The 25,287-nt window shown below is 40.9% G+C and overlaps 1 protein-coding gene across 1 annotated transcript in view; it reads left to right on the forward strand.

Annotated features, from left to right (window-relative positions):
* vps13b (vacuolar protein sorting 13 homolog B) overlaps nt 1-25,287 on the forward strand; it is a 297,430-nt gene that overhangs the window by 215,407 nt on the left and 56,736 nt on the right. The window contains exons 38-42 of the mRNA XM_083910541.1: nt 1,822-2,217; nt 12,937-13,139; nt 14,409-14,625; nt 16,535-16,719; nt 24,944-25,140. Of these exons, the coding sequence (XP_083766667.1) occupies nt 1,822-2,217; nt 12,937-13,139; nt 14,409-14,625; nt 16,535-16,719; nt 24,944-25,140 (1,198 nt within the window). The remainder of the gene's footprint in view (nt 1-1,821; nt 2,218-12,936; nt 13,140-14,408; nt 14,626-16,534; nt 16,720-24,943; nt 25,141-25,287) is intronic.

Raw genomic sequence — 25,287 nt, forward strand, 5'->3', positions numbered from 1 at the left:
TTGTTTTGATGTAGAATAGTATGGGGCATAAGGTTTTTAAGATATTTGTGTTGCACACGTTGGCTTGTTGTGTGGTGATACTCTAGATATTTTCTTTTTTTTCCAAAAGCTCTGATGATGATTGATGACACAATTGCAAGGTAATGCAGGATTCATTGTGGTTGGCTAAATTTAATGTTGATTACTGATCATGACATTCTGAGTGAAAGTGAAAGGTTGATGAAGTCTGTAAAAAAATAATGAAAGCTTGCAGAGATTACTCGGGCCAGGTGAACTTCTGATATTATTGTCACTCTTGAACAATCCAGAACTTTTGGTGGTTATAGGTTTTTTTGAGTTTGACTTCAGGGAATGGAGGAAAATAAGAGAAAGAAAGAACAGGAAAAATGGGTGGAATGAAAAATAGAGGTAGTGGATTTGGATGAGAACAGGAACCTGAATGAACAACTGCATGCATGGTATTTATTCCACCACTGGAACATTTCCTGGTGATAAGTCAAGTGGAAATGATAAGCTACATTGCACAGCGCAATCCACCTTTGCTTTCCTTATTTACACTGGATTAAATGAGAAACAGCTAGCATGTTTGTGTGTGCTTGTGTGTTTGTGTGGTCCACAATTAGCTGACAAACAAAATTTGGACTTCTCTTCATTTTGGTGACAAACACTTCCTTATTGTGTAAATCATTAAGATAATGACTTTAGTGTAATGAGAATGGAAGCCATGGAGACCGAAAATTTGTGCTGTGTTTGTGCGTACGTGCGTGTGTGTACCTGCACATGTGCCTGCCGCTCTCTTGGCAGCATTCCTGATCATGTCATCCAAGGCTTCTATCTGTGAAGAAGACACACAGGAGGCCCCAAACCCTGAAAAAGCCTCTAAACACCAGTGCCTTGATGAGACCATGAAAAACAACTGCTGTTGTTTTTTTTGACTGCTTCCTTCTCCCATCATCGTGACCAAGTGGAAAAATGTGATAATGGAAGTGGTGTAAAACGGCATTGAGTTAAGTCATGTGTCTCTGTGAATTCCAGTCAAGTGTTTGAAGGCTGCAGAGCATCAGAAAGTAAGGGAGAGGTAGAACAGGGGATGCCGAGGAGTCTTGGAATTATGTGGCTGGATCAGGAAAGGTTTTTCTCCTGCTATTTCGCGTTCACAGCAATTGTGCCTGTACATAAAGGAAAGACAAAGTGATTGAGACTGGACCCAGCTGTTATTTACCAGGTCCTTGCATGCAAGCTGAGTCATTAGAAGAGGAGAAGAGTTCAAAGTTTTATTTACAAGACATTACTTTGCAGCTTTTCATGGCACCAGAGTGGTGCAATGATGAAGACAGATGGATTGTGTCCAGTTTATAGTAAATTTCCACTGGACAGAGAAGGTTTTAAGCAAGAACAAGGACCCAGCCAACAGTGAATTTATTAAATTTTCGCCTGGGTTTAACATAGTTCAAGGCATCTCGCTTTAGTGCTGTCAAAGACTAAACAGTTTGTTACTAGTTTGCTAAACATCAGAAATTGTTTTTGTTCTGATTCCTCAAACATAGAGCACACACGGAACCTCAGAGATCCAGGAAAATATCATGTACTGTTCTATGTACCTCTGTCTTGAGGTAGCAATATTGCTCTCCTTTCTTCTTGCTGTTTTTATGATTGTTCACCACTTTATAAGCAGATTGAAACAAGAGATACCTTCTAATTTTAGCTACAGCTCAAAAACTGTATAATATCATGCAAAACATTTGTAATGTTCTTCAGGTGTGTCTCTTGTTGTCACCTCTCTTTGTCTAATTCTTTGTCTTTCTGTCCGTCTCTCCACAGCTGAGCTAAACCTAGAACTATCACGGCCCCTGAAAATCAGTCCTACCCTGGCGAAGCTGGAGCAGGCCAAAGCCTACCTCCAGAAAGTGGTTCCAAACTATGTGTGGGATACCTCCAGTAAATCATCGTCTGCTGCTTCCACACCTCACTCTTCACCGACAAAGACACTGCCCAGACCTTTGCTTATTCGTTCAGACCCCCACCGTCAGACCACTGATCTGAGTAAAACCAGCAACATCCAGGCACTGGCAATGTACTTCCATAAGGTTTCTCTGCACACTGCCCAAATAGTAGTCGTCATCGAGACGGAGGCTCATCCAATGATGCCAAGCGTGACAGTGTCAGTATCAGCCATGACTGGAAGTCTCAACATGAAGTCAGGGCCAAAGATAGAAGGTGAGTAAAATAAAATCATCATTAATTTGCAGAAACTGAAAGAAAATGACATTGACCTGTGGGGACAGAGACACAAGAGCAGCAAATGTAGGCACTGGGTACAGCATCCATCTATATTACTGATTTATCCTCCACAGGAGGGTCGCAGGGGGGCGCTGTGCCAATCTCAGCTGACATAGGGTGATAGGCGGGGTCACACCCTGGACAGTTCACTAGTCCATCACAGGGACATGTATAGAGTCACACCTATGGTCAATTTAGAGTGTCCAATTTACCTAAACCCATATTGCATGTTTTTGGACTGTGGGAGGAAACCGGAGAACCTGGAGAAAACCCACGCACACACAGGGAGAACGAACCCAGATCTTCTTGCCTGCAAAGGCAAAAGTGCTCTAACCACTACACCAACCATGTGGCCGGGTCACAGCATAAAGTATTAAAATATATTTTAGTTTCCCCTGAACACCAAAGCAAGCAACAGAATGAATAACATCCAGCCGTTACTTGCTAAGGCCAGAGGGGAAATTTAATTGTCAAAGAAATCATGCTTAAACAGCGAGTATATTATAGAATGACTTGTTGATTATATGTATGTGAATATATCTATTCACCTTCAGCTTCCCCTGCCTTCAGAGCTCAGTAAGAGCATGTTGTATCACTTCAAAGTAACAAGGATCTGGACCTTAATTGACTCCCTTACTCTTTTTGTGTATATAATAAGTAAAAAAAAAAATCAAACATCAAACACACTGATGTAATCCGTGGTATTCTGCTTTATTTCAAAAGCATTGTCACTTGTTTCAGGGACATTTTTGAAACAGGTGGAGCTGCATTGGAAACGACTGCAATGACGTCACCCAGTTTGGCAGATTTTATTCTACGTACATTAAAGAAACCACAGTTGTTAACCTGCGTAGTACACAACACCAAACATACAAGCGTTTGTCGGTGGTGTGTCATTTGTCACACGGTTTTCTCACGGTTTCCTGAGCCAACAGGAACCAGTCCAAGCCCTTTGATAATGAAGTACAGTTACACAAAGCCCCAAGTATCCACTAAAAATGTAGTGAAGAACAAATTGTTCTGTTTCTTTTCATTATGTTTTGTAAGCAAACAAATATTTGATGTGGGCAAACTCTAATGTGCTGCACCCACTGCACCAAACTCTTCTATTTGTTATTCTTTCGGTTTAAAATTTGTTTGGAATGTTGAAACATGTTCCAACAGGAATGTGTTTAATTATATAGCACGGTTCTATTATTAAGAAAAGTACGCCTCTTTTCAAGACTTAACTGACTTTCGAGTCAGTTAATAAATGTATCTTCTGTAAATAGTTTTTTTTAATGTTTATTGATCAGTTTCTCACTGTGCTTAGTCAATCTTTCCACTTTCCCCGCGTGTTTGTTGAAGAGAGTGTGATTCTTCAGCCTTATTGGACGATCTGACACTGTCTCACTCATACTGGGAAATTTGGGGAAATATATAAAAGTATTGCTTTCACGATTATTTGGAATATAGCTGTTATTTTACGCATGCTAGCAAGGCCCTCATCTGCCAAAAACAAGGTTTGTCAGTAAACTGTAAAGTGAGATGTTTGTGTTAGTCTTGGATCTTGCATTTGTGTGAGACTGTGTGTGTGTGTTTTATTGCACGGCTATGTGTGTATTAGGGTTTGAGCGAGACTGATATTTTCATACACTAACGTACGAGTGTGAGTGAAAGTGAGATGTTTGTTTTCATGTTAGGACCGAACCCTGCCTTCATCAACACTGACTGTAATCCAGAGGCACCACAGTGTTTCCATTATGACAATCTGATCTGCTAATACTAATATAAATTAAAAAGCTTCCAGCAAGCGCTAACAGATGATCAGGGATTATAGGTTTGTTTTTGTGTTTTTCCTATTCTTTGGCATGTCCTCCAAACTGGACACCAGATGGAAACGGGGATAAACGAGAGTGTGGGGCTGATGTGTCACCAAATGTGCACAAAAATGACCAGAAACAAATTGGCTCAATAGTAGCAGGTAGATGGTTTGTGCCTGAGTGCTTCTGAGCACCATGTCCCTTGCTTTGTGGGTGCAAAGGGACAAGGATGGAGCTGGAGCTGGAGCTGGGCTCCCTGTGTGCCTGCATCTGTTTTGCAGATGCTGTTGTATAGGGTTTCTTCAGATAAAATGATTGTCAAAAATGTTAATTAAAACCTCAAACAATTTGCACTTTGTTTACTCAAATCTGCATAACTGCATGGTGACGCAATACGCGGTCCTCCTGCCCTGCCCTGAGTTTCACCAGCTTTTCAGCTTTCATCCATACTTCAATAAACACAGTCGAAACTGCATGTGCAGTGCATCAGAAAAAGGAATGGAATCAAAGACAATATGAAAGCAAGTCACCTCCCACTCTTTTTCCATTCAATTTATTCTAGTATTTTAGGTTACGGCTTTTCCAGTACATACACTTTTCAGGAGATTTGATAATAGTGGTTTTTTGATGCATTTACAGTAAACACAGGAAATAGAGATCACAGTGCTCTACTGTATTTTCTTGGATATTATTTTCTCCACTTGTACCAACAGAGTCACATTTTAATTGGGCAATAATGTGAATTGCGTTTATTGTCATCCATTAGATCGTTCTTCCCCGATTTGTTGTTAAAGCTCAGAAAGTGTATGTATGTTCCGAATAAGACATTACAAAAACTGCTCATAAAACTAATCCTGTCATTGTGTGTAGTAACATTTCCATTCAGCTCCTCATAGATCATATTTGAGTCCCCTCTAAAATACCATAGAGGTTTTAAGATCCTCTGTGTGTATCTAGTTTTAGAATGTTGTACAGTTAACTACTGCACTGTCGATAAAAAGAATTCCATGGTATTAGTTGTTATTCCACCAAATAACATGTTTTTCTCACTCTGTTCCCCTCTTGATAACTTAAGCACCCTTATGGATCTTTGTCACAAAACACATGGTTATTTTCCCAGAGGGCTTCTTCAAATAGTGCTGCCAGATTTGTTGACATTGAACGGAGACAAACTGTCTCAAATTACGCAGACTGATCACTGGTGACAATGGATGTATCTGCTGACTCCTTGCCTTAGTTGCACCACTTCCATCACTCACAACCGCGCGGCCTCTGCAGTCAGCTTCATGCCTCAGAAAAAGGATACCTTGGAATTTTACGAAGATGAAGGGTAGAATTCCCGCTCTGTAAGGTTGAGCGTTTGAGCTGCCACAATAAGTCAGCGGGAATGGCCCCCCTGGGAGAAGCTGTACATGAGAGATGTAAGACAGAAGAATGTAGTCTTACTACTGCTACAGTATATATGTACCACTACTGTTGCTGCTTTTGTTGCACTGTTGCTTTTCAGTGGCAGACTGAGATTGATGATGCACATCCTGAGCAGACCTCAGGATGATGCCAGTATGTAAGGAGAACCAGAAGCGGGAAGAGGAGAAGGGGAAGACTTATGAAAGAAAGGAAGCAGGGAGGCGATGGAGATAGAGAAGCAGAGGGAGGAAAAAAAATAAGGAGCTGAGAGAAATGTGAGGAAAAGTAGCAGACATAGGTTAACTGAAGAAGAACAGATTAAAAAACAATACTGGAGAAATGAAGCAAAAGGAGACATAAAGACAGAGGGGGAAGAGAAGACAAATTACAGATTACTTATTACTTACTTACTGTGTGAGCAGTAACGGGAGTTTCTTCACTACACGTCTTTACCCTCACCCCACCCTCCCTGTCTTCATTAACATATGTCCATAGCTGCAGTGGGGTGAAGATCCTGTCATCCCACATCCCCCTCCCTCACCTTCATTCCCCCCACCCCTCATCCATGGAACATCTGGGGTTGTGTACCTGGTCATGGCAGCCCCCCCCCTCTGCCAGGGGACAAGATGGAGAGAGAGGGGATTAGGTTGACAGTGAGGTGTGTTACCAGATCCTGTGTTAATGAAAAGCAAGTGGAAGCCCCACATTCCTCCCTCCGTCCACGACTTACCCCTCCCCAAGGTAGGGGGGCATTCGTAGTTCAATAAGAGAAAGGTTGGGAGGTGGGCAAGAGAGAGAGAACAGATGTCTTAAGGTCCATGAAACAAGACCCTCCCTAATCTCTCAGCTCTCTGTCAGACTGCCCCCGATTTCCAAGGAGCATAAGCACACGCACACACACACACACACACACACACACACACACACACACACACACACACACACACACACACACACACACACACACACACACACACACACACACACACACACACACACACAACACGAGACTCTGTTACTAATGCACACTTTTTCACAACAGACACACATGCACCTTAAGCTCTCCCCGTGGTCCTTTGCCTCTGTGGAACCCCTGCTTTTTCATGGTGATTTACTCCAGCACACTTGCAAAGGAAAACATATGTTCTTTGAATTAAGTTAGAATTAAGTAGAAATGACCCTTTATTTGTTTATTTCTTTATTTATTTAGGTTGCTGTTTTTTCCAGATTTTATTTTGTTTACGCCGTATATAATGCTCATGTCAGTGTGTTTACTCCTGTGTTTAGCCCTGATTTTCCATTTATCATATTATTTCTGTTTCAATCGTCAAGGGGAAGCAGAGCTGTGTGAAGCCAAACTTAAGAGATTTGCATTTGGAAATACACCCTGCTGTGATTTGGCATTGAAACCCCCTCAATAAATTGTTTTACCACATTAAGAGTAGAAATGTGTGTGAGAGAAGACATTGGACACACACACATGCATATTCTGGGTGGAGATTTTAACCAGAATGGTTAGAAGGAATTGCCACTAATAATTCTTTAGATTAACAAATTATCAGTCTTGGCTCTTATTAAGATATGATTAATGGATATATAGTTTGGTCAGAAGAAATGTGATAAATAACCCTCACGACATAACCTCAACAGATTACGTGTTATGATTAACCGTCCTTCCAAAACATAATGATACTCAAATGTACTCACGCATAAAAAGCGAGAAAATGTTCTTCATCCATCTTTAGATGTTGCAACATAACAGAGGATTCGGTCTTTTTATTTGAACAATGTTAATGTAAGTAAATTGTGTTTCTACATTTTTATTTGAATTGACTGGTAGATTCATTGACTGATTGTTTTAGCTCCATCATAGCTTCATTTGGTAGAAGCAGAAAGACCAGATGGCTTTTGTTATTCACATAATTTTTCGAGGGGATCAGCACTTTCAGAAACTGGCCTGTGTACGAGCAACAATCACGCCACTGTCAAAGTTCCCGAAATCACATTTTCCCTTATGAATGAACATCAAGTGAAGCTCCTGACCTGTATTTACAGGATTTTACGCATTGTACTGCTACCATATGATTCGCTGATTCTATAATTGCAGAAATAAACAGGTGTGCAGATGTTTTGTATAACGCACTTAGTTTGTGTTTATCTTGATACACCAGGAACTAAAGGTTAACACAGGCCAGTGAACAGCTGTCAGTAAATTACAGCACAGATCTGCAGCAGCACCACAACATCTCTGGAACAACAAAAACGAAATACAGGTTTTCTTCAGGTTTCTTGAGTAAGACTTCATTGACTTATAGCACTTCATAAACTGGACGCTTTAAAAACACAGAAAAGGCACAAAGATGCATATACAGTTGCAGCCTCACCTCTTTGTCCACATCATGATCATGATTAATCAGATCAGAAGCAGGGGTTATTTAAGGTCAAATAAGTCAAGTGTAAACTGAAGATCCCCTTTAGAAACATTATTCTTTCTTTATTTTTTTTGCTGACCATTAGTCTCACAGGCTAATGCCACAAGTAACAGTAACCAGGTCCTGCTGTTTTCTCTTACTTGCATGTACTCGCAACTCTCTCTCTCTCTCTCTCTCACACACACACACACACACACACACACACACACACACACACACACACACACACACACACACATGCAAAAAGACCCCAAAACCAAGCTTAGCCTGAAGCTGTTTGAAACAAGTTGGCCCAAACTTGACCTAAAACCCGATAATTTGTCACAACCCATCAGGCTTACGTTGAGTCACAGAATGGCATAAAGTGAAAATTCTAAATGTGGGAATAAGATCTCTCTATTTGACCGTATCATCATAAATATCACTCCACAATAATAAAATAAAAATCAAATGTAGACTTGAATATTAAGAAATGAACACAGATCTACCCTATGTAATTTGCTTATGCGTCGCAGCTGTTATTGAACCCATATGTAGCTCATCAACACTCATCAGTTGCTGTATTTGTAACAGCTTGGATGACACACAGCTCCCTGCACTCTGCCATTTTGGCTGACAGAATCCCCTGCTATGAAACCAGTTTCCTCTAGTGTCCTATAGTGGTCTTGTGGTGAGTGAATAGTGTATATCTGTGGTGAGTGACAGTATATTGCTTCTATTACTCTTACCATCCCAGACAGTCTTTGGGGGCCTCTGCTAGTTAGGTAATGACTCCTTTAGGTTTCTTCTAATTGATACCAGTATGTCCCAGGGTATAAATCAGCCAGGCAGTGGTCAGATAACGGCTGCCAGGCAAAAACCGACACGGTAAATCAGTCTTAGATCCTATCTAATCTTACCCAAGTGTTTGCCAGAGATGTATTTCACTTTAGGAAGATTTCCATCCACCCTTTTCCACCACCCACTCTGTTCCTGTGGTGTCAGAGGATGTGCATTAGTCTGCAGGGGACGTGCTTTTGTGTACTGGGGAGTTTTTTCAAGGTGTGCAATGGACAGGTATTAGTTAGTTTGTTTAATTCTGTGTTTGATTAAAGTTCTGAAATAAGTTTTTTATCATAAGAATAGTTTATTTTTTTAAAGTCATGTTTAAGAGCAAACAAACCCTATAATAGTGTGTATGGAGTTGTTACAGTAACATTTGTGGGTCTCTTTGTCCCATTTAGTGTTGGAGTGTGTTAAAAGAATTTGTTCCTCTAGTTGGTGCTGTTTCACAGCCTGGTTACATGTACCGACTGTTTTTTGTTGTTTGTTAGCTACACTCTTAGAAATAAAAGTGCTAAGTAGAACCATATAAGGTTTTTTATAAAGGTTCCACCTGGAACCCTTTTGGAGGGTTCCACCAAGAACCCTTTTAAAACCCTTTATTCAGGAAAGGAGTTTTAAAGGTTCTCTGGATCAAACTGGTTCCTACTGGAACCATTAGCGTCCAGGTAGAACCTCAGCCCTTGTAGAAGAACCCTTTTGGAACCCTCATTTCTAAAAGTGTATATGTATGTTACCATATGTTACCAGTAATGTCCATAGGTTTTTGATAATGTCACATCACCTGAGATTGTGATGCCGTTATCTTGGCCAGGTTTCGCCTGTGAAAGAAATCCTTGATCTCAATTGGACTAATGGTCTAAACATCATCAAGTAAAACATACTGCACAGTTTCAAGAGTGCTGTCTTGGCCATAGGTCAAAGCCCCTCCAATAATAGAGAATAATGACCCCAAACATCTGTCTAAAACAAGAATTTCAGAAGAAGAAATGATCTTAATCCAGTGTAGATAAAGAGCAGAGACACATAGATGGCAGAGCAGTGCAGGGCTGGTGTTAAATCAAGGTCTGCCTGCCTGCTGAGAGCTGGATGCTTGTGGTGTGAACACACAAAGCAGAAGCAATATCTACCAACTTTTTTCTGGCCTGCCAAGAATAGTAAAAACTGAATGTATGTTTTAAAATTTGTCCTGGTGTTGCCATGACTACTATAGTTTGGTCAGAGTTTGTGAGGAAACACTGTACAATGAAGCGACCAGAGATCGTTATGTTGTGTGTGTACGTGTGTGTGGGGGTTTGATAAGGTCACAAAATCAAATTGACCATTTTTGTTGAGTAAGAAATAGAGAATTTTGAATGGCTTTTCTTTGTTTCAGACTTTTTTTAAAAATTTTATGTGGAAAGGTACACTTGGCTATGCCTGCATGTGCAAAATATAATACCACCTGCATCATCCCTCAATACTTTCCCAGTTCAGTCTTTTCCTTAACATTCCTTCCTTCTAATAGCAGTACTTCACAGCTCAGCGGTGTAATATCTTTGGGCCGTCTGCTGACACATCTCTGGAGACAGACTTTCATAGCAGTAATATGGACGTTCATGGCAAAAGCAGGGAGGGAGACAGGATGGAGAAATGTGCCTGTGACTATTATTCAGCCTGTATGGAAGAATGGAGTTGGGGATGAAGAAGGAGAGGGATTCCCCCTTGTTAAAACCACTCCCAATCAGGGTGATATTTGGTGTGCTGGCTGCTGCTGCTGGCTTTAACACCAGGAGGCTGTGGTCTACTGGGCTTTAAATGACGCGTGGTGAGACAGGAGAGAATGCTTATATATGTACACTATGTTTGCAGGCCTTTGGATGTACTTTTCTGTATATAATGTACTTATTGGTCTTTATGTGCGTCTGCAACCGCAATGTGCTTTTGTCTCAGTTTATATGTGTTTGAATGAAAGATTCTCCATTTAACAAGCCAGTCTGGGAGTTTCCCTGCACTGTCTAATAAATCCTGGCCATGAAAATAAACCTGATGTCCACAGTTCTGTAAGTAATCTCTAACGGCTCTCCCTGCACTGCAGCACCAGAAGATGTTAGCAGGTAAACTGCCAATTTGTACCAAGAATGTCTATCCTGAGAGATATGAGTCATACAAGTATAATATTTCCCACAGACATATTTGTACAAGAGAAGACCACTTTCTTAGATCAACCCCCCAGCCTAGTTGCTGGCCTTTAATTTTGAGTAAGATGTTTTTTAGTCAGTTGCTCAAGCCTGAATAGTCACAAGTGCTCTAGCTCTTATTTCTATTATGCTGTATGTACATCAATATGTCTCTCACGCCTTGTGGTTCTGTCTATATAGACTGTACATTTGTGCTTACATTCAGAGCATCATGGATTTATACACAGATGTCCATATAGAGAAATCACATAAGTACAGATGCTAAGAGATAAACACACAGGCTTTGTACGTAGAACTCTTAAACAGACCAGATAATCAAAAATCCTTAATTTAGTAACTATTTGTTACATTATAATGGAAATAGTGCTTGTTAGAGTTTACTCAAAGCTGCTCACCACACTTATGCATTTGTTGTTATTATTGTTTTGAGCATCACAATCATTTAAGACTCAGAGAGTTCAGGACAGGCTTATTGTTTTGCTGTGTGCGTCTCTAAAAAGGCTTGTTTAAAGCACTGCTGTTCATGCACAGGACATTATTAGTCATTCCGCGGTGAGGTTTCCAAGTGGCCTGCCACTACTGTAATTTTAAGTGACCAGATCAACCCTCCCATGTCAACAACTGGTGGAAGAGGACAAGGACAAGTTCAGGAAAGCCTGCAATGACCATGGCACATCAGTATTTCAACGGAAAGGACAGCGAACGGTTAAACTTCCTTTATTGAATTGGCGGTTTTGCTACTTTTGTTTCCTTCAGGATGAGTGGGTGTTTGGCTCCACTGTTTGGAACACGTCAGGGTTTTCTCGCTGTCATCGAGTTTGCTACATCTTTTATTTCACCAGATCACAGAAACACCAGTAACACTCATGTGAGCAGGTTCACATGAGTATAACCATGTCCAAAAATACCTCAGTCCTAGGAGACGTGCCTGATGAATGGTGATGCATGTTGCAGTTGTCTGAGGTTGTTACACGCCGTTGGACAATATTAGGTAAAATACATACCGTCATGATATTGATGATGAGAAAGCCTTCAAAGGTTTTACTTGTGAGATTCCTCTGCCTTGCAAAAGCCTGACCTGTCCTCATCTGAACCCATCAAAAGCAGGGAGTGTTATCATGCCTGCTGTTTCACCCACCTCATGAATTGTACCTTGTCTGCTCTAAAAACATTTGAACTTTATTTCAGAGGTGCTGCTTAGCTTGGGTGAGGGTGATTTGACAGTGTAGGGAGAGTCTTTTTTGGCATTATATATACACATGTAAATGTTTTTAGCATGGAAATGTTACACCAGTTTTTTATGCTTTGTATTGAATTGCTTGTTAAAGAAGCTCAGCTTAACCTTAAAGCACAGCAGAATATAACTAATAGTGGGTTGTTTTTATGTTATTATTCCTGCTTCTGTGTTCTGTCTTTGTCAACAGAAACAGTGTAACATTATGTATGCAGCTTCCTGTATTTGAAATTGTGTTTTTTGCTTAGTTTTTTTAAGCAGTAGATTTTCACTTGCGAGATACTTATTGCAGCCACCTCACTTTACTGCTGTAATGTTGCTGTTGCCCTCGTCTGTCTCTCTTGACATAAAACAAATGACTTCTTATGTGCAGCAGGCGACATTAGATCTAAACACCAACATACTGAGAAAGTTATGTGGAGCTGATCAATGGCTTAATCAGCATTGTGTGAACTAATATTTTGAATGTAAGGGATATTTATTTATATTACAAAGTTATGCGCTACCGTTTTAAACTCCTGAAACTCGAGCAATTGCATTTTGACAGTAGACTGTGGACACATTTATATCTGGTCAAGTTGTAAATGTTTCCATCAACTGTTTGTTCTGCCTAACTACTGGTGTGAATATTTCACCACAGTTTTTTTTACAGAGGGCAAGAGCAAATTTTTCTCTTCATTTATCAGATTTTCATGTCGACACACTGTGCTATATCAGTCAACCTTCTGTTTTCTTGTGCTCTACATGTTATTCATTTGCTACTTCTCTCGTCCTCCTAGATTCAGTCCAGGCTTCCTCTGTGCAGCTGAAGCTACAGGATGTGTTGGTGAGAACAGGCCTGAAGGACCGAAGCCATCTCTTGCTAGGGCCGTTCTCTTGCAGCAGCTCTCTGGAGGCCCGGTGGTGTCGGCACAGCGGCAGCCCTGGACCTGAACCCGGTCCCCCTAAACTGCTGCTGGATCTGAAAGGAGGCCTGTTGCAGGTTTGACTATAAATCCTGCATATAATTTATCAACCAGCATAGCTACAGGTTCTAGAGGTCAGAATCAGATCAGCACCTCTGCACCTGGTTAGAATTGAGCGTCTTCCTCAAGGACACTTAACCCTCAGGGCATACGTGAGGCTCTATAGCTTAAAAATACAGCCTCTAATCATGAGGCAGTGTTATTTTCTACTAAAACATCATCTCAGTTCTGAGTGCTTCTGGTTTCCATATTAATCTTACAGGATTTATAAGCAGAAACCCACAGACACAGGTCGTCACACTTTTAACGGGTTTCTCAGATTTGCTGAATTCTGTTCAGTGCTGCCATGGCTTCTGTCCTCTTTGCAGCCAAAGTGATGACAGAAAGAACTACATGCTGTAATTCCACTGTAGATTTGAGTCACATCTGCTGGTTAAGTGGTGGAATATTATAAGGCTATTTTGTGGGGTGGAGTGGGGGGGATATATCTAATGTGTGCCTTTTTCCCCCTAAAAAGTTACATAATCTGTACTCTGAAAATGTGACTAAGTGAACACATTATTATTACTAACGTATTATTCCACATAATTTCTTCAGGGGTAACCCCCTTTCCCATTGAATGTTTCCCTTAATGTTTTTATAGCGTGTCTATTAACCGAAAACATCAATTGCAACTCAACACTTAATACGTAATCTTACATTTCCCTTTGCAAATATTGGCGTTTGTGGCATTTTAATCAAGTGCTGTACAAAACCACTGGAATTCCCACCGATTCCCTCCTCTCGTGATTTCTTTCCAAAAACTTTTTTAAAAAATCCCCCAATTTTCCTGTTGTTAGAGTTTAGTCATAACCGTCCCTAAGCTAGCGAGTAGCGGGCAAGCAGGCAGGCGGTGAGGCAGGCTGTGATGCAGGCTGCTCCATGTGTGAAGGGTTTTTGACTCACAGATTCCTCGTCCTTATTCCAAACCCCAGACAGACCTGCTTTGATGGAGCATGGTAAGGGGAATGCCATGGGTAAGTACGATGGATATAAGGTTATGTTAGGTAATGCTTGTAAAGATGTGAAGGGGTGATGATGAGGGTAACCCTGACTACTTCTCTGTCTGCTTTGGAAAAGTACATTTCTGTATAGATCAGCATAAAGGTCTCTGAATCTAAATCAGCTGTGGGTCTGTGTCTCTGTTTAGTTTCTTTTTTTTGTTCTCTCTATTTCTCTTTTTTTAGATTCCTGCATCTTGTCCTGATTGACCTCCCCATTTTCGTTGTCCCTTTCTGTCTCCACAGGTCTTTTGGGGCCAAGAGCATCTGAACTGCCTGAAGCTGGTGGAAGAGCACCTGCGGGCATACCTTCACCTCCAGAAAGAGGATTCAGCTGACAGCTGGTCCAAGGGCAAACCCTGCCACATACAACCTCCTCCCTCACCAGGCTCTTCCTCTCCTCAGACAGAGCACAGCTCGGACGACCTGCGCACAGGGCATTTTCACTACATCCAGGACTCAGGTAAATGTTGAACAGTGCATACTGGTCTCGTGCAGGGATGATGATATGCGCCAGGCCTTTAAAACCATTGCTTACAATCCTCTAAATCCGGTTTCATCTCACAGAATTCAGCAGCAATCCAAACTCCAAAAGAGTGATTGCTCATGGTGGTTATTTTATCAGCAGGCATTCATATCAGTAATTGCAAACAGACAAAAAGTGCTCTTTTAAAGAGATGTATATCAAAGACTCGATGTAAATTGATATTACATGGACACGCAGTATATTCTCCCGCTTATTTCTTGACAAGGGCTCCAAAATTGATTGAACAGTGGTAAGAGCTTGTCCCAAAAACCATAGGATGAACATCATTCAAATACTCAAAAGAACTTTTATGACAAAGTGAGATGTCACTTAAGATACACACAGACTTAAATGAGAGCGAGATCAAAGCCTTCTGTGGAAAGAAGTTTCATCAGACACGTCTGCCTGGTTCCACTCTGAGTAGCATGCTGTTTATTCTTCCTCTTTGTGCGCTGTGTGTGTGTTGTCATCTGCGCGCACACACACTCACTTGCAGGAACATTATACACAGAGGATCAAACTTCTCACTGGCTGTAGACCAGCCGTCCACTCTGTCAGCTGTGGTTGAGTCTTTGTTTGTTGCACCGTTCCACTGGTCTTTGATGCATTTACTCTGCTGACTGAAGCAGGAGAATGTACAGTAGTGAACTAGAACAGAGGGGACAATCTGTCGGCAACATGTTGTCAGTGGTCAGGGAGAACCGGCCCCTGGGTACGCAGAACAGTGAGTGGCCCCTCGAGGGCCTGACACAGGGATGGATGGTCAGAGTAGTAGATGAAAGACAGATGGGAAGAAGGGTGGAAGAACTTTCTCTGTGTGCGTCTTACTTTCTACCAAGTTCAACTAAATGCAAATGAAAACAGAACCTCGTGAAAGTGTCTGTTTTTCCTTTTCATCCGTCCTTTTTGCAAGAGAACAATACACTGTCCACCTTTAAGTGGGCCGCTCACTGTTTAACATCAAGGGTCAAATGAGCCACAGACAGACTTTGCTGCCTCTTGAAATGTGTTTTCTACAAAGAGAGTTTCATTGTTTGGATCCCCAGGGGCCAAACAAAGCAGCAGTTCTCTGCTTCACTGTTTTTTTCAAATAAACATTTTTCCAAAGGACTTGAATCACAAACAGCAGCCAGGACTGAAGTCAAACACCACTCAGAGGTTTAGATCCACTGTTGTCCAGCTGTTGCAGGTGCAAGGCATGGTTCAATCAATGGTTGTTTATAGGCAATAGCAAAATGTTTACTCAGCCACCTTGTTTATGTATGGCCTCTTACACTTATAAACACTCTGAAAGCGTGGAAACATCCACGGTGTTCTTCTTGGAGTTATTGTTTGGGGGGTGTGGTTCAGAATCCATAGTAGAAATTATCATAAATATATGATTTTATTGAAAAGATGTATTTAAATTTCCTACGAGTCTTCATCCCATTGTAAACCTGTTTGTGTCTGTCTACCACATGGATTAAAAATACTCCAGTAAGCCAGTTAAGTTCTTAAACAGGCTCTTTGTTACAGAAGTCTTCCGGGAAATGTTTTAAAATGACTTGATAGAAGCAGCCCTCTGCTGTACATTAAAATATTAAATCCATCCAAATTCCTTCCAGTTCAAACTCTGCTTCCCCGTTGCACTTTGTTTTATTTGGTCTGGTCCATGATCATGTTTCATCTTCTCCTCTTTTCTTTGTTTCAGTTAGTTTCATCCTCATGTCTTTTATATATTGTCCAATATCTTTACATGTTTTTCATCTGTATTTTCTCTTGAATTGTTCCGACTCCTTTTAAAACACAGTTTTAGTTTGACAGATTAAAGTGAAGCTATTCTTATCCCATTGTTAATTCCTTGCAGCATCCCAGAGATTGCCAGGACCCCATGAGGTGGTGTTCTACAGCGAAACAGAAGACAGCCCTGGCGTGATGCTGTGGAGATACCCTGAACCCCGTGTCCTTACTTACGTCAGGATCACTCCTGTGCCTTTCAACACCACAGAAGACCCTGAGATCAGCACAGCTGACCTGGGGGATGTCCTGCAGGTAGGGCAAATTGTGAAACGTTATATTCCCAGTATGTAAAAGCAAAGACTAGTCATGTGTTAAAGCTGCAGTGCGTAACTTGTGGTCAAACTACTGATTTTTCTAGGTTTTATGAAGCACTACATTTCTCTTCTGAGACATTTTGTTGGCGCTGCAGCATGTGCGCAGTTGTTTCGCTTTAGAGCAATGTTGCTGTTGCCTCGGTCTGTCTGGACATAGAACAAATCACTTCCTGTGTGCAGCACAAGAATGTTGCCGGGCGACACAAGATTTAAACTGTGCTATAGTGATTAACACAGAGAGAGTTATGTAGAGCTGGTAGGCTTGATCAGGATTGTGTAAACATATTTGAAAAGGGTTTGAAACAAACATTTGTTAATATTTAATAGTTATTCAATATAGTTTTAAGCTACGCGAATCCTGTATCTGACTGAGACTAAAAAGAAAAGAGACTGCACTCATCTCACTCACTGCTCCCTGCCTAACATCACCTGCAATGAAAGAGAAATAAACTGTCTTGGAACTGGGCGATGTTCCATAATGGTTCCCATGACATGAGTCATGAGAACTCCCATACCCTACATGTTATTGAATGACAGAGACCCCTGCTGTTCCTCCAAACATGTAATACATGATTAGGCAGCTGTGGAAGTCATTTTGCCTGCTCTGGTGTGAATAGCCAGGTGTCTCCATCCCAGATGAGGTTATATTTTGGCAGGCTGTAGCAGCTACCGAGTCTTCAGGGCCTCACTGGGGGAGAGGACATCCCACTTTTCCTCCTATCACTCATCCCCTGCCTTTCTTTCTCCTGCCTTTCTGTCCAGCTTTTCATGCGCAAAGGAAAACCAGGTCCCAAATCACGTTCTTCTGCATCCTCCCCAGGATTCTTATCTTTTTGCTTGAGTTAAACTCATTCATGTTCTCAACAAATGCATTGTTGTGTAAAGTTATTTTTATTCTGATATTGTTTAAATTGTTATTGTAGCTTTAAAGGTGCAGTGTGTAAAATTATAAAAATAATCTTCATTTTTTTCTACGTATACAATCATCAAGTTGTATGAACTTTTTTTTTTCATTATCCCAGAATGAGCTTTTCATATTTTATCACGAGCCAGGTCAGTTCTACGAAGCTCCCATTTTGGACCACTGTGTTTTTTGTCCATTATGGACAAACTAAACATCTTTTGAGTTCTGATGTGAACTGAAGTGTAAGGTGAGGTATAGTCAGCTGCAACATGCAACTTTACTAAGGATGGGTTAAAAAAAATGAACAGACATCATTATTTCACAGATGTTGCATCATTATAATCACAATAAGTCATTAATTTTAAATAAACAAATGAAAATATTTACTGTAACAAAGGAATATCCCAACAGAGTTTTCTAAAATATGGCTCATTTCTTATGAAAAGTAGTGTTTATTAAAGGTTAATGTTATTATCCTGAAATCCATCTCAATTACAGGCTTTACTACATCTCAGCCCTTTTTAAGGACTTTTTAATTACATTTGTACGCCTCAGGGTTGGCTTCTTTTTTTCCCCTCTTTTTTCTCAGCTTCTTTCTTCCATCTGCAGCAGAAGTTTCTCATCTTTCCATATCCTCCCTTTATCTCTCATATTCTTTCCTGGACTCCCACAATCATTTCACCTACAGTGCAGATGTTTTCTTCGGTCTGTTTATGTGTGCCGGCCCAGGAGAGGCAAGATATTGGAAGGTTCTGCAGATGCCGGTGTTCCCAGTGAGGGCCCACAGCTGTTAAGACTGTAATGAGTGAAACACCAAATCTTGTCGCTGATTGGCTGCATATTGAGTTACAGCAGGGAACAGATAGAGCTGGTATGTATAAGGCTGCGGGAAGAAGCAGCGACAGACACAGTTGATAGGGAGAGGTTGTTTAATGGGAGTAGATTGACAGCAAGGCAGACTGGAAGTAAGAAGATGGTCATTTATATACAGTAGGGTGTGTGTGTGTGAATGTGTCTGCCCCCAGCGACAGACACATTCTTATCTGCATGAGAGTGTATTACACAGCAGGAGATGTGGAAGCAGTGGCTGATGAACATGTGGTTTCCACATCTTTCACTCCACTCCTCCTGTCATCTGGCATGGTCCTTTCTCTTTTGATGAGTCTGTTAAAAGGAATCAGGTGATGGGACTTCAGCAGGGGAAGTGGTGAAAACATGCAGCTGAGAGTTGCACAAGAGAATTGTCAAAACAGTTGTACGACATTAGTTAAGATCCAATTCAAAGAGAAATGCAGCTCGTACCGTGCACAGGCCATGTGTGAGTACGTCGGGAGGAAGTCTCCTAGTTCTGTTGCCTGTGTGTTTGTGACATCCATATAAATATAAATATACATTCTGGATAGGTACCACAGCAAATACTATTCGTCGAGCATGGGAAATGTTGGCAGCTACAGCACTGGGTATGTTTAACTAAGGTACTGTTGATGAAATTAATGAAAAACATCACTTACAAAGTGTATATGTTAGCTGTTTAAATCCATTGTTGAAAGCTTCTCTGATGCATTTTGTCAACACTGCTAAAAACAGTGTCGTGTATCATGGGCTTTTTGAAAGAAGTGATTGTAAAGTCATTATAAGACATTGGATCCATTTACGGATATATTACACAGTTCGACTTACCTCATATTTTAGTCCAAACATTCACATAGAATTAAGCCAGTTGTGTGTCAGACATGGGGAGTGGATTTGCGTGGGTTATTTTAACCGGACCTCTTGGTCATCAGCCACAAGTCAATGTGATTCCAGATTTAATTGATGTCGGCCTCTGTGAGCCTTTCTACAAAACTTCAAAAGACGCAGCCAACACATTCGTTTTGTTGTTATTTCTCACAAGACCTGAATGTCGTAATGCTGCCATACCAACAAAAAAATCCAAAAAACTAGTAATGGCAAAGTTTGTGTTCCAAAGGAATTTCATTTACTTTACATTGAAGACTGTTCAGAGAGAGAGAGAGAGAGAGAGAGAGAGAGAGAGAGAGAGAGAGAGAAGGGAATGGAACAGAACAGCAGACATAATTTCTCAGGCCTCTAAAATTACCATGCGGCCATGCAGAGATGGAGGCTGATAGATTTTGAAAAATGGAAAGTTAGAGGCATAGAGAAAGGAGGAAAAAAATGACAAGAAAAGAGTGTGATATTTAGTAATGAGCTTTGTTGTCATTTGCAACCATTAGCTCATGATGTTTTTCCCTATTTGTCAGCAGGTGGAGGGTGGAACAAGATTGTAGATGAAAAGAAATAAAAGTTTTACTTTTTTTACCACACATTTTCGTCTTTCACTCTCTCTGCTCCTCCTGCTCTCCACTCCCCCCCCCCTTTTGCTCCCTCTCTTCAGCGAGCGCGCTGACTAGATGAAGGGGGGAGTGGAGGGTTTGCCTGTCCCCAGAGTATATCATATTAACATTTTATAAAATCAAGATTTCCTGCATTTAAATAGTTGTGGTTTCCCAACTGGTTCCAGCATCTCAGAGGGGGAATTCAAACATCCTACCATTACTCTAAGTCAAATTGGTGCCTGCATTATTTTTACATCCAGTACAATGGGAGCGCCAGAGTGATGTGAGGGGAACTAAAAAGTGACAGATTTCTGACGAAGCACCCTCAGGTTCTCACCTGCAGAGGGCCCAAGTGATGAAGGGATAGAAGGAGAGAGGAAGGTGACTCATTCTCACCTTCTTACCGCAGTGTGGTCCAATTCTCTGAATCATAAGCAGGTGTCCTTCTACTCTTTTTTCCGTCTCCTCTCTCGTTCGTCTTCCCCTCCTTCAGCCTCTCTGTGGGGTTCTTGAGTCTGAGAAGCAGGGAGTAAACACAGGAGCTATGTGGATACAGAATGTAAAATAGAAAACAACAACTTGAGTTCAACCTCAGCATATACTAAATCACGTCAAACACATTGTGTTTTTATGCATTTTCACATTTCCTTTGTGCTCATGCAAGCTTTTCTTAACATACAGATGTTTAAATTACATCAATCACTTGCTTTTCGAGGCAGTTGCCCAAATTTCCCCGACTTTTACAGACAAACATCACACCATCTGGTCCCCTGCTGTTGCCTTTGTGCATGGCACTGCGGGATAGCCTTTCATGTCTCAGCGGGGTCCTGTACTGCCATCATAGCCTTGCTGGCCTGCAACCCATACCATAAAAGCTCTGTGGCCTGAGATGAACCAGCAACCTTCAGCCAAAACCACTGCTACAGCTGTTGTTTCTGTCATTGTTGTTATTATGAGAAACATTGGTCCACCTTCATCTTTTTCTCCAATTAGCAGAAATACACAACCTTTTGTTGTGAGTTGGAAACAGAGGGGTGTCAGTGGTTTATTTCGCTTTAGTGCGACACAGTGAAGCAGAAAGAGTAACGGGGTATTTTAGCCAAGAAAACTATTATTTTATTGGAACAGCGCTCAAGCAGACCTGCATTAGTCACAGCTAATGCACTATAAAAATAAAAGACTGTCCATGTGGTTAATTTGATCTTGAGTTCTTACACCTCACTCACCAAAATTCCAGTCCCTCTTTAAAACTTTGGCGTTACATGGGAAACGTAAAAAAAAAAAAAGGATGAGCGCAACAATCTCAGCACAGGCCTATTCTTTTCCATTTTCCACACTGATTAATGTTAACGTATATTAGCCCATCTGAGACAGCACTGCAGGAATCATTTTCAGAGCAATTTCATTACATCTCCTGAATAAACATTTGCTCAAGCTGATGTCAATTCAATTTGTCTGCTGGCTGATAAGAAGTTGATAGCGTTGGGATTTTTAGACATATAAGCATCAGTGAAACAACAGAAGGCCTAATGGCAGTGTTGATTTTGTTAATAAAAGTCATGGCAGACAAGGCTGTGGATGTCGAGCGCCACAGCCTCACAGGGAGCTCAGGGAGTCTTCAGTTGCAAAGACATATTTGACCTTCAGCAGTGATCACACCTGGGCTCATCATGGAAATTGAAATCATTTCTAAATGGCGAGTGTTTGCTTTAGTTTTCCTGCCTTTTTACGTAATATTTTCTGGAGACCATAATTGGTCAGGTAGGACCAGTTAAGTAAACATAATGATTGAATGATATGTAATTTGGTTCATGTTCAATAGTCAAAAAAATATACAAAGACCAAAACTTCTAAATCCTTACTAGTAAACCCAAAAGTGTGGGAATTGAAGCTCAGGTTTATTTACAACTACCCCCTCACAACATCACATAACATATAGCTTAGCTTTAGCAGATTGTAGGGCTGCAATACTTGATTGTTTTCATCAATTAGTCTGTTCATTATTCTGTCTTCATTGATTAGTTGTTTCAGTCCATAAAATGTTGAAAAATGTTTATCAATTTTTCCCAAACCCTAAAATTATGATTTTCTCAAAAGTCTTGACCGAACCGCAATGATTCCGTTTTCAGGATTTCTTTATGTGGCGCAAAGGAACCTGAAAATATTCACATTTAAGAAGCTAAAAAGCTGGTTTTAATTATAAAAAAATTTAAAAAAGAGAGACAAACACTCAAAATGATTAATCTTTTATCAAAATGGTTGGTGATTCATTCATCGATTAATAATTGACTAATTGATTAATTATTGCAGCAATTATGCATAGAATTTGGTTTGTGCACTGACTATGCCTCTTATTTGCTTGAATGTACATATTACGATAATGATATATATCACGATAGACACTTCTGAGATATCAATATAAAAAAAGTTTGATAGGACATTCGATGAACTATTCAACTTCGTAAAAATATAAAAAACTGCTAGAAAAATAGATGAAGCAGGTTTGGTTGTATGAACAAGTTTCAATAAGTCATGAAAAATTATGAATAATTATCGATATCAAGTAGTTATACATATATATCGCCCAACCTAGTACATACATTTGTAAGCAGTTTTATTTGTGAATATTCAACTCTGTTTTGAATCTGAACCACCTTCAAAAATTGAACCTTGACTCATAAATTTGGATATTTCAGCTAATATTTTATCCAGGCTTCTTCGTGCCAGGCCTGCTGTGCTGAGTGTGTAAGGAAAGCTCAGTTCGGGCCCGTCCAGCCAAGGGAATGTCAGCTATTCATGGTTACAGGTTGTTTATCAGATAAGGTACACACACAATCAAGCAGCGGAAACTGACACTGCCCAGACTGTATCGTGCATTCACATGCATAAGCATACCTGTGTATACACATATGTATACATGCGTATTGTCTTTCATACGTGCAAATTACACACAGTCATCCTCTCACACTTATAAACAATACATCTGACATATATACATGTCCCTTCTCCTCCCTAACACCAGTGCCAGACGTCCAGCTCAGTATAGCTGAAACATTCATTTCAATCTTCTTTTTTTTCTCTTCTTTTTCCATAATCCCTACAACATTTGATGAACTGGTTATTGATTTCATGTCTGCTCTCCTCCAAGGCTAGGAGCACATTTCAGGGAGGGAGCATGACGCAAATTCAACCATGCAAATGTATTCCACTGCACCATATACGTACCTCACATATTCATTTCTGTATGCTGTCATATGTATAGAATATCACAGGTGGAGGGAAAAAAAAACTTTGGTTTTAGCAGTCCAGGTTTCGGGTACGCTCTGTGGAGATTTCCTCTTCAGTGGCTCAGTGGTGGGGGTTGCGGGTGCACAACTCTGTCAGGTACAATTATGAGAAGCTGATTCCAGGAAAACCCATGTGACATTATGTACATGATGTAAGCCACAGTTACTTCAACCAGCAGGTCCATCATCCGTACACGTATGTACGGACACATACTTGCACTGGTTGTTCACAGTGCTCCCCTCATACTGTATATGCATGGGTTGTTGTTACTTCCGTGATTTTAGTAATTGTCCAGGAAGCCCCATGCCTCTGGTTAACTGTTAGACTGTCACAGACACATGTGCAGCGCCAAATGCAGTCACTCACCACACACACACACACCTACAGCCATGCACACACACGAACACACACTCTCTCTCCCTCCTCTCTCTCTCTCTCACGGCCTGGCATCCTTCAGGTGTGCTCCAGAGACACCCTGCCACTACTGATCCATCAGTAGCTGAGCTTTGCCGCTGGTTGAGGGGACCTGAGCACCTGGTTTAGTTCACACAGGAGCACCAGACACTTTTATGCTAATCTCAGAGGAACCAATGGAGCCCGAGCAGTCAGAACATAATGTGAGAACACTGGCATAACCTGATTGTTATTCAGTGTGAGAAACGGCTTCGGGACTTCAATGTTAATGGCCGCCTCGTAGCATAAATTTGCCGGGTGTTTAGTTATGCTGTAGTCATGCGGCTGTATGGGGAGTTGTCATCTGTCTGCGTTGGTGGTCTGCAGCAAAAGTGTCATTTTTTCCAACTAGATGAGAAATTTGAGTTTGAAGTGTTTGAAGTAAAAGTCAAGGTTATAAAAAACCCATTAAAATACATTGCTCCATCCTTTTCCATGACAGATATGCCCTGAGTTTTAAAACTGGTCATTTTAGTATCATTGCTTGATGATTAGCAGACTGTCGCAGTTGCCTAATACTTTATGTGTAACTAGGACTGAAGTAGTGCTTGTTGTGCAATAACAAAGCCTTACAATAATCCTTTGATGAGTAATCTGGGTTACACCGAGGAGGTTACAATAGTCAAGTTGAGTCTTAACTTGAAGTGATGGAACAACTGAGGAATACAACAGTAAAAACATATCCTCTGCTGTCCATCTGAACAGGAGACTAAGTGGGGGATCTACTGTAAAACGTTTAGTAATATGTTGTCATAGGATGGAGCAAAGTAGCAGCTTAAGAAAGGAAGGATTGTGAGATCATGGATCGAAAACTGAATCATATTGGCAGCAAATTTTACACAAAGAAGCATGATATTCAGAAATGTTACAGCACCACAGCGCCAATGATCACTTTAGTGGTTCGGTAGAAGTTTCTATTTTATTATGTAAAGGATGACATTAAATCATTTTTGCTATTTGGGATCCTCTGTTATTTTTAATGATGTCGTCCCAAGAAAATCAGCAACAGACAAGCAACCTCTTTCTTAAGGACAACACAGGACAGTCATTTGCCATTGGGAGCATTTATTTTCAATTCAAGGACAATTTTTATGATAATATGTTTGCTGGCCGTAAGCAGTGCGATATTCAAACGGTGTTTGTGGTTGACTTAACAATTGTAATTATGTCTTTCCCTCTAGGTACCATGCAGCCTTGAGTACTGGGATGAACTCCAGCAAGCCTTTGTTTCATACCGGGACTTCAGCCTGTCAGAGAGCAGTGCCTGCCAGCTGCAGCTCCCAAGCCTCAGCCTCACTGACCAACAGAAAGAGCTGGTGGCTTCAGACCTGTGGAGGATTGTACTCAATAATAACGGAGAGGGAGGAGATGAGCAGAGGTGAGGGGATATTTAATATGTTACCTTGTGGTCTTTACCTAGGCCTGTAGGTATTTCTGTTGGTGTTTAGTTCCTGTCTGTGCGCCTGACCTTGAATATTGAAGAGCATGCACGTGTATAGCGACACATGAATATGTGTTTGGATCT

This window comes from Microchirus variegatus, assembly GCF_963457635.1.
Source record: "Microchirus variegatus genome assembly, chromosome: 1".
NCBI lineage: Eukaryota > Metazoa > Chordata > Actinopteri > Pleuronectiformes > Soleidae > Microchirus > Microchirus variegatus.